General features: G+C 36.9%; 1 protein-coding gene across 7 annotated transcripts in view; it reads left to right on the forward strand.

The window, feature by feature from the left end:
- LOC144958803 (uncharacterized) overlaps positions 1-17556 on the forward strand; it is a 304414-nt gene extending 286858 nt beyond the window's left edge. For 4 of the 7 annotated variants that reach the window (XM_078891011.1, XM_078891012.1, XM_078891007.1 and 1 more), the window contains exons 2-5: positions 9576-9827; positions 11708-11840; positions 13474-13643; positions 15185-17556. In XM_078891011.1, the coding sequence (XP_078747137.1) occupies positions 9741-9827; positions 11708-11840; positions 13474-13643; positions 15185-15526 (732 nt within the window). In that variant the 5' untranslated portion in view covers positions 9576-9740 and the 3' untranslated portion in view covers positions 15527-17556. The remainder of the gene's footprint in view (positions 1-9575; positions 9828-11707; positions 11841-13473; positions 13644-15184) is intronic. The other 3 variants (XM_078891010.1, XM_078891008.1, XM_078891014.1) reach the window with 2 other exon arrangements.
- The last annotated feature ends 1643 nt before the right edge of the window (positions 17557-19199 follow it).

The following is a 19199-nucleotide window of genomic DNA, read 5'->3' on the forward strand; positions in this document are numbered from 1 at the left end:
TTAATACAGTTCAGTGAGCATTACTCATAAACGCGGATGGCCAAATATGATAACAAAGACCTGAGTGACGTCATCTTCGAACTATCTTTTGTGTAGTATATATTATTTACTTGTGTGTTAGTGTTAGTGTTAGCCCTTGTGTTAGTATTAATGTTAGTATAGTGTTAATGTAGGTTGTGTGAAAAATGTGCCCCCTCTGTGTACATACCTAGCTTTTTTTTTTTTTTTTTTTTTTACTGAATAGATTTTTTCCCGTAATTTCAGTTGTGTAGTTTCCCCCCTTACTGCCCTCCCCCCCCCCCCCCAATCCCTTTCCCTTGTGTTCCGCTGGACGTGATTGGATTCAGTAGTCTGATGTCACGCCACCCGGCAACGGCGGGCATCTTGGTTCTAAACAAAGAAAATCTTTACTTTTTAATATTCATGCTGGCTAGAACTTTTCACATCCCTTGTGATCAGAATGTGTAAAAGTCAAAACATGATCAAATTTATGTATTTTCTCTCCTCTGGATACCCTTTATGCTCGCCGGGAAAATATTTCATACGGGCGTCCGCCATTGTTCCGATAATTTAGAGCCAGTGTTACTAAGTTACCACGCGTCATTAGGAAGGAAGTGACGTTACGACTGTTGAAGAGTATTATTTATGATATATACTAATGTCTCGTTTTATTATCACCCCCCCCCCCCCACACCTTTTTTTTTCTTCTTTCTTAACTTTGGTTGAAGTTGTTGTTGGGGACCTGAGCTCGGATCACTATGATCGACCTCGAGCTCACTGGTGAAGATTTGTGGAGGGATTGTCGTCCCTCCATCCTGATGACACGGTGGAGGTCTTTGTAAAAGGGGCTAACCTTCACCGTGCTAACCATTTGACCATCAAGCTGGAGGTCATAGCCAGCCTTGACAACTCCGTGGATAGCGTATACCGCCTTGCTGATCCCAGAAAACTCTTTGTTGTTCTTAGCAACAAAGAATTACTGATACGCCCCAATGGCATGGGGGGGGGGGGGGAGCCGTATGGCAGATGTCTCGTTGTTCTTTCGTGATGTCCGTCAGGCTTTAATTGCAGGGACTATGCGGTTCGTGCCTCTAAGGCTGAAAAATGATGCCTTGATTAGAGCGTTCGCCCCTCTGGCGAAGCCCGGCACTCTCTTCATTGGAAAGGACCGGCCAGGCGAATTGGGCACTAGGTCCTTTCGCCTAGAACCAAAAGATAAGGAGACAAAAGTGCCCCACTACATCCGTGTAGTGATAGAGGGCAAGCTCCATAAAATAGGAGTTCTTCTTCCTGGCAGAGTCCCTGCGTGCCCCACCTGTGGGACGGAAGGACGCCCGTTCTTCCGGTGCCCACGAAGGAACCCATTTGGGCTCCAAAACAATAGCAATAGGGCACCCCAACAACAGCCGCAGCCGGCACCACCATCTATCAACCCTCCTTCGCCTGCTTCTCCCCCCCACCCTCCCCTTCTCAGACTTCTCCGACTCCTTCAACTTTTCCATCCTCTGATAGGGAAGGTTGGCAAACGGTTAAAAAGACAAAAAAAAAAAAACAAAAAAAAAAACAAAAACAAAAAAAAAAAATAACACGAAAAAAAAATAAAATCCAACCATCGCCAACCTCCCCAGACCGAAAGCCATTTTCTTAGAATGTCCAGCTTTACCCTCACCAAAGAGCGTGTAGGTAACGATTGTTATGTTACCAAGAGCTCTCACTTCCCGCTTTTGGTGAAGCCACGCATTTTCCGTCTTCTACTCGTATTTTCTTCATTGTATCAGTAAGCCTAGCGCGCATGATACACACGGAGCACACCCACCTCGCTGTCTCGCCTGGCACGCGACAATAGCATTGCGGTTAAGAGAAGTGAGAGCTCTTGGTAACTACGTTACCCTACACACTCTTTGCCCTCACCCACGTCTACTACCCCAATGCCTCATCCTCCAACTCCGACAATTCCAACTTCCTTGAAAGTCCTTCAAGCCTCACCTACTACACCCTCCATCCCCCCCTCCCCTCTCACACAACCCACACGCCTCCTCCACCTTCCCCACCTAAACCCATATCCCCATCACCCCCCCCCCCCCCCTTCACAATTCAGCACCTCTACAACACCCCCAAGATCCCCCCGTATCCTTGAAAAAAAATAAACAACAAAGCAACGACATCACCAGATCCTTTCATAAGCAAACCAATTATACCAAGAACACCTCCAGGAAAAACATACAAATCAGCACTAACAACATCATCAGCAACACTAACAAGAAGACACTCTTATCTCACTCGTACCTCGACCACAACCAACATATTTAAAATGAACATCCTCTTTAGATAGAAAGAGGAAATCTTCACCGCTAGAGGAGGGAAAAAAGATAGAGCGTCGGCCACCACACCACAATGCAGCACAACCATAAGATCACAAGTATCCAACCAAATAACCACACATACAGACATGTAGATATAGATAGTATGCAGATGACGTCACTCAGGCCTTTGTTATTGTTTTTGCCATCCGCGTTTGTGAGCTGTTCTCACTAAACTGTATTAACCAGACTATAAAAGTTCATGTTGTGTGTTGGTCCGTTATACTTCCGGATGGCAATGTTGTGAACTCCTTGGCCAAGCGCATTCTATCTATATCTCATTAGACAAACAACAAACACTGTCACATACAAATACAGCATACACCACAATAGACTCACACCACCACAATGACGCACAAACATATAGATAGAATGAAGATGACGTCACTCAAGCCTTTGTTATTGTATTTTGCCATCCGCGTTTATGAGTAATGCTCACTGAACTGGATTAACCCGACTATAAACGTTCGTGGATACATACAGTTTTATGTGTTGGTCCGTTATACTTCCGGATGGCAATGTTATGAGCTTCTTTGCCAAGCGCATACTATCTATACGCACACACACATATATATACACACACACACACACACACACACACAAACACAAAACCGCCGACTTGCAAGTAACATAACATGAAAAACCAATATTATAACAATTCATTCACCCACACCCACAACACACACTATAACTCCGGGCAAGACACACTCGACCAATGACATACAGACAAAACCTAGCACACACACACACACACACACACACACACACACACACACACATCAGAATGAACGATCAAAATCAAACGACAAAACACACACCATATACAGACCAAGACTTAGCCATACTAAGACTAAATATAAGTGGATTAAGGAACAAAACAAGCAACATCATCAACATTATCACAAAAACAAAAACCAAGCCACTTGACTTCATACTGTTACAAGAAACAAACGTACAAGACAAACATACACAAAAACAAATAGTAACAAAACTATACCCACATGTAAAAAAAATATTCTGGACAACAAACAGAAACGACAGTCACGAGGCGTAGCCATACTTAACATTAGCGACAGATCGAAAAATACATCACCACGAATTCGACCATACGGGAAGACTAGGGATGATAGACATACAAAAACACGACGCACAATATCACCTATACAACATATATCTATAGATAGTATGCAGATGACGTCACTCAGGCCTTTGTTATTGTTTTTGCCATCCGCGTTTGTGAGTTGTTCTCACTAAACTGTATTAACCAGACTATAAAAGTTCATGGTTACACAGAGTTTGTGTGTTGGTCCGTTATACTTCCGGATGGCAATGTTGTGAACTCCTTGGCCAAGCGCATTCTATCTATATGGACCAGCCAAAAACAACAATGAAGAAAATTTCTATGCAATACTAACGGACTGGATAGAAAGAAACAAACACTCAAAAATAATAATTGCAGGATATTTCAACGCGACAATAGACACAAATGACAGCTCGACAGACGAGACATGGAGATAAAAAAAAAGAATGAAAAAGTCAGACAAGTAAATAACAAACAAAATTAATTTAACAGACGCCAATAGATAGTTCGAAGATGACGTCACTCATGCCTTTGTTATTGTTTTTTGCCATCCGTGTTTATGAGTACTTCTCACTATACTGTATTGACCAGACTATAAACGATCATGGTTACACACAGTTTTGTGTGTTGGTCCGTTTTACTTCCGGATGGCAATGCTATGAACTTCTTAGCCAAGTGCAATTTATCTATAGGACAATATCGCCCCTGGGAAAAGAAACGACATTCACAACAATACACAACAGTATAAAAAGGTTAGATCGAATACTAAGCCACAAAACAATAACACAAACAAAAACAGAACACATTGCAAGCACATTAACATTCACAGACCACAAAGCAGTGTATACACAATTTGGACAACCACAAAAGAAAAAGAAACACAAAAGCGCGTATTGGAAATTCAATAATAAACTACTAGAAAATAAATACTACACCAGTTGCATGAACATTATCCTACAACAATACACTAATATCTTATCAGAAAACGGCAGAAAACGACATATTAGAATGGAGGGAAACAATAAAGATGACAGTAAAGACAGTGGTAACAGCAATAGCAACGGCAATACAAAAACAATTAAGGCAAAAAGAAAAAGAATACAAACACATATTAGAAAGCGAAGAAATTGGATATCTAGACAATGACCAAATACTTGACACTCAAGACAAACTAAACGACAAAGAACAGACAAGACTGCAAGGATGTAAAATTAGATGTAGCTACAAATTTAGGACAAACTCAAACATTACACTCGAACAATCAATACAAAACATAGAAACACAAACACAAAACAAGAAAAACATCAAAGAAATAGAAGACATGTCAGGGAACACAACAACAGACGAAACAGAAATCGAAAAAGCATTCACCCAATTTTACACAAAACTTTACGAGTATGAACAAACAAATGCAAAAATAGGAGGAGAATATACAAAATACGCACAAAAAAAAAAAAAAATAAAAAAAAAAAACAAACAAAAAAAAAAACTATCAGAAGACCAACGAGAAACAATAAACACACCTATGTCTCTAGCAGACGTCAAAGGCACAATCAATAACATGAACAAAAACAAAACCCCTTGGTCTCGACGGTTTAATAATAAGAAGGACGAGTTTTCTGGCCAAATTTTTAAATACGCGTCTTTCTAGAGTACGACAGTTAACTGGTTTTTGAAAAAAACCCAACAAAACAGTTAATTGGTCAATGGTTTATCTACTGATCGACACGATTAGTTACATACGTGACTTTAAAAAAGTAATATGTAGGAGAGAGAGAGAGAGAGAGAGAGAGAGAGAGAGAGAGAGAGAGAGAGAGAGAGAGAGAGAGAGAGAGAGAGACAGAGAGAGAGAATGAGTGGTTTAAAAATTGGATTTATCACAAAAAAAATATGAAACTTGATTTAAGTTAATGTGTTTTATAGAGTTGAAATATCATAATCACAGACAATGTATAAACTCAAAAAGGTAATAACACGAAGTGCATAAACACAGAAAGGTAGTCACACGAAGTGCATAATATCAGATTGGTAGTCACACGAAGGGTATAAACCAAAAAAGGGAGTCACATAACGTGCATAAACCAAAATAATTAGTCACATGAACTGCTTAAACTTTAATAGGTAGATACACAAAGTGCATAGAGTGCATAAACCCAAACGGTTAGTCATATGAAGTGAATAAATCCAAATAGGTAGCCGCATAAAGTGTATAACCCCAAATAGGCAATCACATAAAGTGCATAAACACAAAAAGGTAACGACATAAAGTGCATAAACCGAAATAGGTATCGCATGAAATGAATACCCCCTCCCCCCACTTCCCAAATCATCTCTGTCTCAAAGCGGTATTATGTCGGGGTGAACTTGCTGCAGGAAATTGAATCTGTTGATAGTATGCGCTTGTCTAAGAAGCTCACAACATGCCATCCGGAATAAAACTAACCAACACACAAAACTATGTGTAACCTTAAGCGTTTGTAGTCTAGTTAATATAGTTTAGTGAGAATTACTCATAAACGCGGATGGCAAAAAAAAAAACAATAACAAAGACCCGAGTGACGTCAACTTCATTCAATCTATACGTCAAAATAACTATGAAAATTTGGGTCATTTCAAATAGTTATGGGAAGAATAAATAGACTGAAAAAAAAAACAAAAAAAAAAAAAAACCCAAAAACCCCCTAAACAAACAAAAAACAAAAACAAAAAAAACAAACAAAAGAAAAAAAAAAAAAAAAAGAAACACAAAAAACCCCACAAAAACAACAAAACAAAACAAACCACGAAACTCAAAGTTGGTCTTTCTTATCATTTATTTCTGAATCCAGTTTTCCGGGTTTTGATTCATCCTGACATAATACCGTTTCTGATCATTTTTACTCATTTTTACCTCATTTTAGCATTAACTCTTTAATTCCACTCCGATATCTTATCCACTTAGACACGGTGGTTCACAGTATTGTGCAAATTAATTGGGACACCGCTCTTTACATTGTTATTTTATGAAGAGGTGTTTCAAAGAAATGTGTTAATTATCAAAAGTACTTACTTTCAATATTTAGTACATTTCTTTCCTTTTTTAAAAAGTGCATTATGACTCACTTCTAACGAATGCTTTGTTTATTCTTGATGGCTCATTTGACCTTCAAATCTGCCACAACTCATTTTCCCAACCTGGGTGTCCCCAGTATTTGAGAGATTTACAACTCGCCAAAAATGAGGGAACGAATTTTAGCCTTAAATAATAACACTAAAATGAGTATGAGGTTCATCTGTGATACTTTTACATAAATACCAAAATGAACAGTTTAGACCTGTAAATGAGCTCTATAAAAATTGACTGAAACTCTTCGACAAACTGAAGATTCAATTATTTAAAAAAAATAAGGGCATCATTGGAGAGGAGAGTGATAAATACAATACATTAAAATAGTGGGTGTTATTTCTTACTGGAAGTATGACTGCCATAATTTGATGTAGAAGGAATGCTAAATAAGCATGTCATTCATATAGGTAAAGATGACTTCATAAAAGTCATATTCCTGCCTCTGGAATTTTGTTTGACATAGTCAGAGAAATAATCACCATTATCATCTTTAACTTCTAGCCATGACCAATTGAATTTATTCCTCACACTCACATCTTTAACTTTATCGATGCTCAACAAGTCTGAATTGCGATCCACGAACAGCTCAGTCATTGTGAGAACATTAGAATAATGTAGCAATGAGCAAACTTGATTTTCAATCAGTAAATGACAGAGAAAAAAAAACTTAAATAAATATGACTTCTGGCCAATACACTGAATTATTAAGTAGAAGTGAATTATCAAGAAGAAACTTCGGCAGGCGTAGCGGAAAAATTCAAAGAATCGAAATGAAGGTAGATCGCCACAAAACAGCAAGCTCGATTGGGCTTGAGCAAAACAATGGCAGAAAACGTCCTGATTTGCACGGGAATTAATTAGGCTACTTACCATTGTTCCTTATAATCAGGTACTCAATCAGTGAAGAAACGGTCAACCAGTTTGTTTACAATGTGAGGCAATCGAAATGTGCTGTAGCAATCTATCCTAATCTAACTTTCGATTTAAATGTGTCTCCATCATCTACTAGAGATGTTACTTCCGGCATTCGCATTTTATTTTTTTTTATACTTTTAAAACCCAGCTTGTAATTGTGGTCAATTTTGGCTTAGACGAAACAGTGAAATTTATCGCTCGGCGGCTCAGTTAAAATTGGCTACCGTTGGGATCACGACAGGTTGGAAAGTGAAAAAATAATTTAACGAAGGCTGTGTGAAATTACACTGGGATGTGTTCAGTCACGCCAATTCTAAAAAGCGCCGCTTAGCCTTGGTAATAAATCCATCGTTAATATTAACGGCTCCCATGAGATATGCGTAGCGTTATGGAACACTCCTAATTACTTTACGGTCATTCGACTACGATTTGTGAATTCTTTCTTTCTTCACTTCTTTCTTTCTTTCCTTTTTTTTAAATATTTGAATTTGACAAATTGACTGATTTCAGTTAATTGACTGAGAATTTACAGGTCTAACAGTTGGCTGAATTTTAAATAATTACAAAGGAACAGGTTAGGGTTAGGGTTAGGGTTAGGGTTAGGGCTGCCTTAATACAGAGAGAAAGAATCTATGTGGCCGATAAAGGGAGGCCAAGTCAGGGGATAACGACTCTCTTAATAAGAAATGTCAAGTGATGACTTAGATAAGGCTCTTTAAGGTCACATAGTCTCTATTTCTTAATCTACAATAAAAGACGTCTCATTGAATCAGAACATCCAGCGTATCGAGCCTCCAAGAACCAACTGCTCAGTTCAGCGATAATAAATATACAACTCTTACACTCCTGCTATTTCGAATTCCGGACGTGTTCCCAACCAAAGTTCGAATTCCAAAATGCGAGAGTGTAAGAAATCTTTTATTCTACCCCTCAATTGACCATGATTTCGTCATCTCTGAGTAAAAGACATTTTCAAAAATATATCAATGATAGATCTACTCTTTTTTTCAAAAATTTACTTTTAGTGAAATTTATAGTGTGGTAATCTGACGTCACACATTATTATTGTAAACTTGTTATCATTACGCGTTACTATTTAGAGGGGTAGAATAAAAAAAAAGCGTTATGCCTGGGCAAAACAATATAGACATTGGACTGTGGAAGATTGAAAACGAGTGGGTTTTAGTGATGAAACTAAGTTTTTTCGTCCAAAGTCAAACGACTCCGCAAGAAAATATGTCACTGAAAAGACCAGAGAAGAGAACCTTATTCCAAGTGTGAAATATCAAAATAAAAAAGGATCATGTTTTGGGGAGTTATTTTGGTTTCTCTGGGGTCCGAAAAATTTATCGTGTATATGGAATGATGTATGAAATACATAGCAATCTTGGTCAATGCAAACATTTAAAAAATGAAATTCTACCCTGATGGATCCAGCGTATTTTAGGGAGGTCTTGCACCATGCCATTCTTCAAGGAAAGTTATATGCCCCGATGGGTTGGAAATTCACCAGATATTAACCCCAATGAAAATATTTGGGCTATCATCAAGAAACGCCTACAGGATCGCGACTGAACAAGCCGTTACAAGTTCCAAATGACTGTTTTTCATGCTTGGTACAATGACTAGAAAATCATTCATAATAGACTTCAACAGTCGTGACGTCACTTCCCTTGTAGTGACGCTAGTAACTTATTAACTGATTCTAAACTATCGGAACAATGGCGGACACCCTTATGAAATACTTCTCCGTAAAAGTGTATCCAGAGGAGAAAAACATTATAAATCGGATCATGTTTTGACTTATACATTCTGATCACATAACTTGTGAAAAAGTTCTAGCCAGCATGAAGGATAAAAAGTACCAATTTTCTTTGTTTAGCACCAAGCTGCTCGTTGCTGGGCGGATTAGACTATTGAATCATAATCAATGCAAAGAATGGAAAACAAGCCTTAAGAAGGAGGAAGGTCATACTAAATGCTAATACATAAAGAATAAAAATCAACAGTTCTCATTTTGAGTTTAAAGGATTTCATTATTTTGCACAATACTGGATCTTATCCAATTGCGCACGGTGGTTCATCATATCTTTTCTTTTCTCGTTCGTTTCAGCAGAGTTAGCATAACAAGACATAGTTCAGGTCCAAGACATGGCTTGTCAAGGAGTATTGATTACCGGTGTGGTCTTCCTTTGTGGTGGGGCATTGTTCGAGTTTCTCGCCTTATTCACAAACTATTGGAAATGGGTGACCCTCAAGGGATTGTTTTTCGGTACTGATGTATTCATACATATTGGGCTTTTTGCAGTATGCGTTCAACGTGATGGTCAGGATTCCGACTGTGAAGTTATGGATGCTCCAGAAGGTAATTGGTTTTTATTCCCCCTCCTCCTCCTCCTCTCCCTCCTCCTCCTCCCCCTCCTTCTCCCCTTCTCATCCTCCTCCTCCTACTCCTCCTCCTCAGTCTCTTCATCTCTCTACCCATCACTTATGTCTCTATACACTTTAACATTCTAACATATTCTTTATCTCTCTACCGCCTCCTCCTCCTCTTCCTCCTCCTCCTCCTCCTCCTCCTCCTCCTCCTCTTCCTCCTCCCCCTTCTCCTTCTCCTCCTCCTACTCCTCAGTCTCTTCCTCTCTCTACCCATCACTTCTGTCTCTACACACTTTAACATTCTAACATATTCTTTATCTCTCTACCGCCTCCTCTTCCTCCTCCTCCTTCTCTTCCTCCTCCTCATTCTCTTCTTTTGCTTTTCTCTATATCATCTACATTAGCCAGCTTTATATTGTTTTCACTCATAAGTACACTTGTCGTTCGTATTGCTTACTTGACAGTAATAACGTTTGTTCGAGTATCAACCTCCACCCCCCCCCCCCCTAAAAAATAAAGAAACTCTTGGAGTAAATAGTTATTCATATAATAATGATGATGATAATAATAATAATAATAATAATAATAATAATAATAATAATAATAATAATAATAATAATAATAATAATAATAATAATAATAACAATAATAATAATAATAATGATGATTATGATGATGATGATGATGATGATGATAATAATATAATAATAATAATAATAATAATAATAATAATAATAATAATAATAATAATAATAATAAATAATAATAATGATAATAATAATAATAATGATAATAATAATAATAATAATAATGCCACTCACATTATGTTTCGTCAAGACGATCGGTTCGATGCTGATCTCGCACCTCTTCAGTTGAAGTTAAATCCATAGTTGCACCTACGGATTTATCGTCAACAGATGAGATAGATGCAAGATCAGCATCGAAATGATCATCTTGACAAAATACAATGTCAGTGTCCTTATTTATTTTACATGCTCTAATTAATGTTATCCTGCACTCTATTTTCTACAAGTAATTCCCTAACACTCATATATATATATATATATATATATATATATATATATATATATATATATATATATATATATATATATATATATAAAATATAAGGCCGCCTCAATCACCCCGCCGGATTTCATTGATTACGCAATTTGAAATCTTCGACTGAGAAGGTTTATAGTGGACAAATTATCTGCAGTTATAAAAGAAACCTTGAGAGAAATAATCATTTTATGCTGAGAGGAGTTGAAAAAACCATTGGAGTTGAAAAAAGAGACTACGTTTGGGTCATTTAAGAGGACGGTGGGGCGATTGGTCACTTAAAGTGACCAAAAATAGGCATGTTTAAGGTGACATAATCAATGTAGATGCTAATGGCAACAAATGTTAAGATCGCGCCATTTTACTCTCTGCAATGTTGCGTCATTTTTCTCTGATGTTGTATTTCTGAACACGGTTTTGAAAAATCACTGTATCTTTTTTATTTATCAATCTATATTCATAAAATTATGACAGTGTATATATATATATATATATATATATATATATATATATATATATATATATATATATATATATATATATATATATAAGGATTTGTATTATTTGTATTTTGAATTTGAAAGAAGAAATCCATTGAAGACGCCTGGATATATATATATATATATATATATATATATATATATATATATATATATATATATATATATATATATATACTTCCATTTTAGGGCACGTTGTTGGGACTCGATCTGATATATAAGGATGTATTATTGATTGATCGAAGAGAACCATTGAGACGCCTGATATTATTTTAAATTTTTATTTATATTTATAACTTCATTGGAGTTGTTGGGACTGTCTGTTGCATGCGTGGACTTCCGATGGATCCTGATGTCTTTCTTCCATTCCTACAAGGTATCCAAAAGATCAGCGACAAAGAAGATGGTCGTCATAATTGATACTTTGTCTTCAATCGCAGGTAAGGATCTTGTCTATTATTTGTTTGTTTGTTTGTTTCTCCATCTAAAGGTAATGGTGTAATATAAAAAATAATAGCAAAATAGATTGATAATGGTATTTATTATAATATGAGAATTGCCTTTTCGTGTTGTTGTTGTTGTTGTTGATGATGTTTGTTATGATTCTAATGATGATGATGTTGATGACGGTGAGGAGGAGGAGGAGGAGGATAATATTAACAATTATAATAATGATGATGAAGATGATGATGATGATGATGATGATAATAATAATAATATTGTTGATGATGACGATGATAATGATGATGATGATGATGATGATGATGATGATGATGATGATGATGATGATGATGACGACGATGGTGATATTAACAATAATTATAATAATAATGATGATGATGATGATGATGATGATGATGATGATGATGATGATGATGATGATGATATTGATGATGATGGTGATGATGATGATGGTGATGAGAATTTGATATTTGCCTCTATTTCTTATATCTTAGATAAATAATATCCTCAAAAAGTTTTCAAATAAGGCAGAGAAGTCATGAAGTCACACCATCTTCTTTTCCGATTCAAAACTCATTGGAAGTGTGTAACCAGTCCTCCGCAGTGAATAGAGTAGGTACAATGAATAGTTTAAATATTGAATCAGAAGTTAGTAAAGTTGAAGAGTGAATCGGCAAATTGCTTGGATTAAGTACGCAAAAGAGTGAGGATGGATGATCTTTATTGAAGACCAGCATTTATTTAGACTAGAAATTAAGATGCTATCACTCTGAAACCTAAGATCAACTACACAAGGTATGTATCCAGTTCTCTGGAAGACTAGTTCTACACTTCCACTGAGATTGTAACCAGGATTTTGTTTCCTTTTGTCTTCCTTTGAGGGGGGGGGCGCTCTTTTCTAGGTCTATAATATATATATATATATATATATATATATATATATATATATATATATATATATATATATATATATATATATTGCATTGATATGGGGGTCATTATCTTGGCTTTAAATAATTGCAAAGAGAACATGAACATGAATGTCTTCCGTTCAAGGTCCGACCTCGAAAAGGGAGTGTGAAGTTGTTTGCAATGTGAGTGTGGGCCTAACCAGAAGGTCTGAGGTTCGATCCCCAGTCGAGGTAGACTGATTTTTTGGGGTGGATTCTCTTGCATTTTTCATTCTTGCTTCGTTTTTACACCTTACATACATACTTGTCCAGATCTTTATCCCTATACCGGTGACTGCTCCTTAATTTCTCTAATAATCCGAATGTCTTCTACGACACTAAATGCCATATAGTTTATTATACATTGTTTCTGTTACGTTGCAAAAGCATCTGCCTTGCTAAAACACTTTATCTTTTATCTTGAACCGTGTAAAACACAAAACAATTTCCTATTTTGGATTATTGATGTTAATCTTATTTTATCTTATCTTAATTCTTCTTCTTCAAGTACCAAGTCTGTGCCAGACATCGGTGATCATGGTACGCCATTCATCTCTCTGATCAGATAACCTCATAAAACTAATATTACTCTTCTCTTTCTGTGTCACCCAGCTGTTCAAACTATTCAAATATCTTATCTTAATTATCATTCCTTTATCAGCGTTTTTCTTAGTGATTGCCAATATCATATACGGAACAAACTATAGAGATGTGGATCTATGGTACCATGATCAGTTTGACCTGGGGACTTCTTTCTATCTGAACATTACGGCAGCCATAGGAATCATCATTGGAGGCGTCTTAATCCAACAGAGTTATAATCCAGAGCAGGTAAAGTAACAAATTAAAAATAAATAAATAAATAAATAAAAACTACTCATAAGAATGCCTGGCTCAAAACAATTAACCAGTAGATTTTTGACCAATCAAAACATGGAATGTGTGACACACCTTCACACGTGCTCGGACAAACATTGTTGGTTGTTTACAAACAATACAGTGAATGAAATCAACTTCTCTCTTATCACTGTTATTGTTTTTATACCGCCAAATGGGTGACTAGTTATCACACGATTTTTCTCGGTCATAATACAAACGTTTACGTTTACACATAGATTAATGTGTTGGTTTTATTCATCAAGCGGTAGTGGGTATTTTACTTAGACACATACCATTGATAGTAAAACCTGTGCAGTTTGCTATGTTTACCAATCACTGTCATTGTTTACATTATGACGACTGTCCGAGAGGCGTGGTTATCTAAGTGTCTATTACAAAAACTTGAGCGACGACTATTTCCTTCCACAGTCATCAAATTAGTAGTTTACTGATCTGAAGGTCCTGGGTTTGAGCCGCGGTCGGCCCATAGTTGAGTCCTTGGAAAGGGCTCTTTACTCACATTCTCACCGTACTCGGGTATAAAATGATCACGTGACCATTAACAGCGTTGCTTCTGTCCAAAAAAATTGTAATATCGTCAAGACAGGCGTCATGTCTCGTCCTAAATGTTAAGTGTTGCTGTTGGCCAGAGACCCCTCGTAAAGCCATTTGAACACATTAGTGGATATTGCACTATATAAAGCTCGATTTTAAAGATTATATTAGTGTTGGGTGAATGTGACGTTTCGGGGACAATTCTGAAAATGGCTGGTAAGGAGATAATTAAGACATTTATTTGTGATTCACTCTTCCAATCTGCAACGACGACGGATTGAACCGGTTTCTGTAAGTTGACCTTAACGTCATTCCTACATAATTCCTACATAACAAAAAATAACCAAAAAATCTCGAGCTTTTATATGGGGCAATATCCACTAAACGTGCTCAAAGCCCGCGTTTTATAAAGGGTCCCTGACAACAGCAATACGTAACATGTTAGGCAGTAAACGTCAATATACCAACAAGAAATATTCGATCCTCCATCTCCATTCAACTCGAAACTAGAAGGTCTACATCAAGAACAACATTTTCCAACAGATCTTTCTCTAATGCAGCTCCAAAAACCTGAAATTTCCTGTCCCCGACAGCCAGAATCTCTCCAACTTTTAACTCTTTCATTTCCAATTTAAAGACTGAACTGTTTAAAATAGCCTTTAATTATTTAGTTTAATGTTCTTGAAACTAATATGTCGGTGCTGTAGTTTTTAATTTTATTTTACCTTTGTGAATTCGTGTTTTATTGCAAAGAGTCTTTTCCAAGGACTTAACTCTAAGCCGGCTTTAATCCAGGACGTTCCGGTCCGAAACCGATTGTCATGCCACAAGACCACATAGCCCCACATCAGATGCATTGAATCCTGACTTTTTAAAATTATCGGGTAAAAATGTTAACCGATTGCTGAAAATTATCTATAAGCCTCCTTTTATCCCAGACTCATCCTGGTGGAACGGTTATAGTTCATACCTATCCAACAGCTCAACCCATCCCTGGCCCTTCAGGACAGGTAATGCATCCACTTCCACCCTACGGCCAACCAGCTTACGGCCAACCAGCTTACGTCCAACCTGCCTTCGGCCAACCACCAGCTTACGGCCAACCACCAGCTTACGGCCAACCTCAGCCTTATATGACAGCTGCCTCGGGCCAACCCATGACATCAGGCTACGCACAGCCGGGTCAGGGTTCGAATTACAACACTCAGTACAGCGAAAAGAATGCTGTATCACAGGACCCAAATAAGCCACCACCCCAAGCAGCCATGTACTATAACTAAAGATATTAGTCTAGGTTGACAATGAATACAAATTTACATAAACACTGTATAACATTATTGTGGAATGCCACTTCTACTCCTCTTTGTAATCTCCTTTCATTCTTTTTCCTCCTTATTATCCTCCTCCTCTTCATCCTTCTTCTTCTTCTTCTTCTTTTCTTCTTCTTCTTCTTTCTTCTTCTTCTTCTTCTTCTTCTCTTCTTCTTCTTCTTCTTCTTCTTCTTCTTTCTTCTTCTTCTTTGTATTTTTGAATATTTTTGGTCCCAAATTAGTACTGAAATAGTATCGTTTTCTTCTCTAACACTTTCTATATAGGTATATGAATAACACCATATAATCCATGCAGGGTTCTTAGAAATGAAAATAAAAGCAAAATTCGTCATTTAATACCAAAGCATATAGCAGAACTTTTAATTAATTCCGTTGTTTTATCCAAATTGGACGATTGTAACTCCCTCTGGGCGAATTTAGCTAAAGACAAAATGAGTAAACGTCAGGTTGCTCAAAGAAAAGCAGCCAGACTCATTGTGCGCAATAACCAAAGGAACTGTGTCTTCCAGTGGACAAAATACACAGCTGTGTTTTCCGTCCACTAGTCAGTGGACTGATTACACAGCTGCTTTTTAAAAATTCGCTAACCTGTAATTAGGATTTATAGACATGAATTTTAAGCTGGCTATTGTGTTTCTCTTACTTATAATGCCAGGTTAAGCAAGGCGAGGTTTGTTGGGACAATGAGGACTTTATACTTGGTGAAATTGTTCTAATTCAATCTGACATAATTTAAAGATGAGAGACCTTCTTTACTTAAAAAAAAAAAAAATTAATTTCACCATTTAATTAATTCGTATAAGAAAGCAGATGTTTATCGACCTCTATGCGCTGAGGCGTTATCTGAAATATCACCACTTGATTATTCGGATTCCGAATAGACGGGACAATAATTAGTTCAAGAATATCGCTGAGCTGAGTCACTGGTTGATTCGTATTTGCTCAGTTGTCTTGCCACGAAGCATCACTCCCCACACCATTACAGATCTATATTCTCGATTTGTCATTTCACTTATGGTTTCGTCTTTGAACCGTTCAACTCAACATCGATAGCCCGAAGTGTGTTTGTCTCTGGAATCAACTTCAAAAAATACAATCTCAAATATTCTAATCCCAGGCCAGGAGTTCACGTGCTTACCTCAGTTGAGCAACTTTGTGCAAAAGGGTCCGCTTTGATCTGAATTACGGGTTTGTGATATTTCAACCCCCCAAATAATGCTCACCTAGAGTGAACATTTGGTGCGCAACTACGTAGCAATAGTGGAATAAATAATATCCGAAATATTTCCGGTGCATATTTACATGTACCTTTTATATCGACCAGGTGGCGGTCCGCTGCTGCTTCTCACTTGTGTCACTGAATAATGATATTAATTATAAATCATGTGTGCAAATTCCATGAATTCGTTCTCTAAGGCGCTTTTAATAAATAAGATATAGATGATCTATAATTATAGAAAAACTCAAGTATTAAATAAAGGCATGTGCTACATCAGCAGAAAGAAAAAAAATGTCTACTTCTTTAAAGTACATCCTATGTACCAATATGTTTTCTCTATTGTGAGATAATAGCAAAAAAAAAGTCTGTCTAGTTTCTTTTGTAAATGAATATATAAATGCTTGTCTGATTATATTGTGGGATAATGGGAAATTGAGTGATTAAAAAAATTAAAAAATTATGCCTCTTTTTAAATGTTATACTCATGATGATGATAATGGTAGTGATTCCCAACTATAGCTATTATGATTATATATTATTCATGGTGATATTATGATGCTGTTTAATTATGAATTTGATATGTTCATGTGCATTTTGTGTATTATTGGTTTTGGGATGTTGATTGCGAAAATTTTCAGTGGTTTTAAAGTTTTGAGTTGAGACCCCAAGGACCTACAGTTTGTATATATACATATGTTCAGTTTGTCTTGCCGTGTGAAATAATATCGTTTAATAAATATTGGAATGAAATCAAACTACATACAACCTATTTGTTTAATATTTTCCCTCTTTGTTGCTTTCATTTTATGTCACTTGTTGCATCTTTGTATTCTGTTCTCGAATTCATGAAAAGCCACTTGAAATTGTATTCCAGAAATATAACAGTAATGTCTTCAAATACTAATAGGGGAATAAATAATTCCAATAGGTATTGCTGTGAGATTTTGCCCTCGTCCTGGAGTTCTGTGGGTGGAATTCCCCTTAGTGATAGGGGAAAGGTGACTGTCTTGGGTGGTTGTTGATTGGCCCTTTACCTTCTTTATGTCACTTGTTGCATCTTTGTATTCTGTTCTCGAATTCATGAAAAGCCACTTGAAATTATATTCCAGAAATATAACAGTAATGTCTTCAAATACTAATAGGGGAATAAGTAATTCCAATAGGTATTGCTGTGAGATTTTGCCCTCGTCCTGGAGTTCTGTGGGTGGAATTCCCCTTAGTGATAGGGGAAAGGTGACTGTCTTGGGTGGTTGTTGATTGGCCCTTTACATTCTTGTCTTCCCCATCGCCCTTTTATCATTTATTCTTTCCATGTTCTTGTTCTGGAACAAGATTGAGACCGTTTGGCTCCCTCTGCCTGGAATCATATAGTGGAAGGTAGATAGTTAAATGGCTCTGCCCAGCACTTGACTTGTCTGTGAAAAGTGATACTTTTACTTTTTTTGTTTTTAGTAAATCATCCCACTGATTCTGAGAGTCTTAATTAAATATGAGCATGAACAACCATCTAGTACTTATCTCCTTTTTGGTGAAAAACCCCGTCTCAATGTCTGTGTGAGTTGATACTTGGTGGTCATATATTGGGTAGACTGCTGTTGTGACATACTTAGGCTTTATTCTTAGGCGCCTGTAACCCAAGACTGCAGGCACATTTAAAATCGTCCCTTATGTTTTGTGTACCTTTTTCTATTTAATTAAAACGACCGCACCTCGTCATAATCACACCCCCTCTTGGTGGACTCTCCATGGGTCAACATCCTGACTAAACTATCTCTTTATCCCTCTATACTATACCATTTGGATTCCATGTCTTTTACTGTCACCACTTTCTGTCCTAGAAAGGAGCTCGAACCCTTTACAGTTTAGCCCTTATAACCTCTTCCGGTGTACTGAATACATATCTGAGTATTCAGACCACTGGCGGACGGAAAACAAATTTCCATAACCAAAAATACCCATCGGCAACTCTCCATCTCCTTGAGTTACATTGGCTTCCTGTGGAGAAAAGAGTTGCCTATAAGATTTGAAATGTTGTCTACAAATCCTCGAATCCCTCCTATGTTAAAGACCCTCTAAACATCTATGTCCCAATTAGAAATTTGAGGTCAAGCAATGACCAATCAATCCTTGTCAAACCTAAAACGTTGCGTAACATAGGTGAACAATCTTTTCAATTTTCATCCCCCCCCCCCGCCCCCCCCCCCCAATCCATTTTTGGAACTCTCTCCCATCACACGTGGGATGCTCTGATTCGTTGACAACTGTCAACTCTCGCTTAAAGTTTTATCTTTTTACGTCATAACTTGCAATACAATTAGCTATCATATATTGTTGTTGTTAAATTGAATTCGTATCGCTTTTATATGAACATTTGTCTTACCGTAATATATTTTGTTTTATATC

This window comes from Berghia stephanieae, chromosome 13 (assembly GCF_034508935.2).
Source record: "Berghia stephanieae isolate SIO BIC M18660-M18661 chromosome 13, UCSD_Bste_1.3, whole genome shotgun sequence".
NCBI classification, from domain to species: domain Eukaryota; kingdom Metazoa; phylum Mollusca; class Gastropoda; order Nudibranchia; family Aeolidiidae; genus Berghia; species Berghia stephanieae.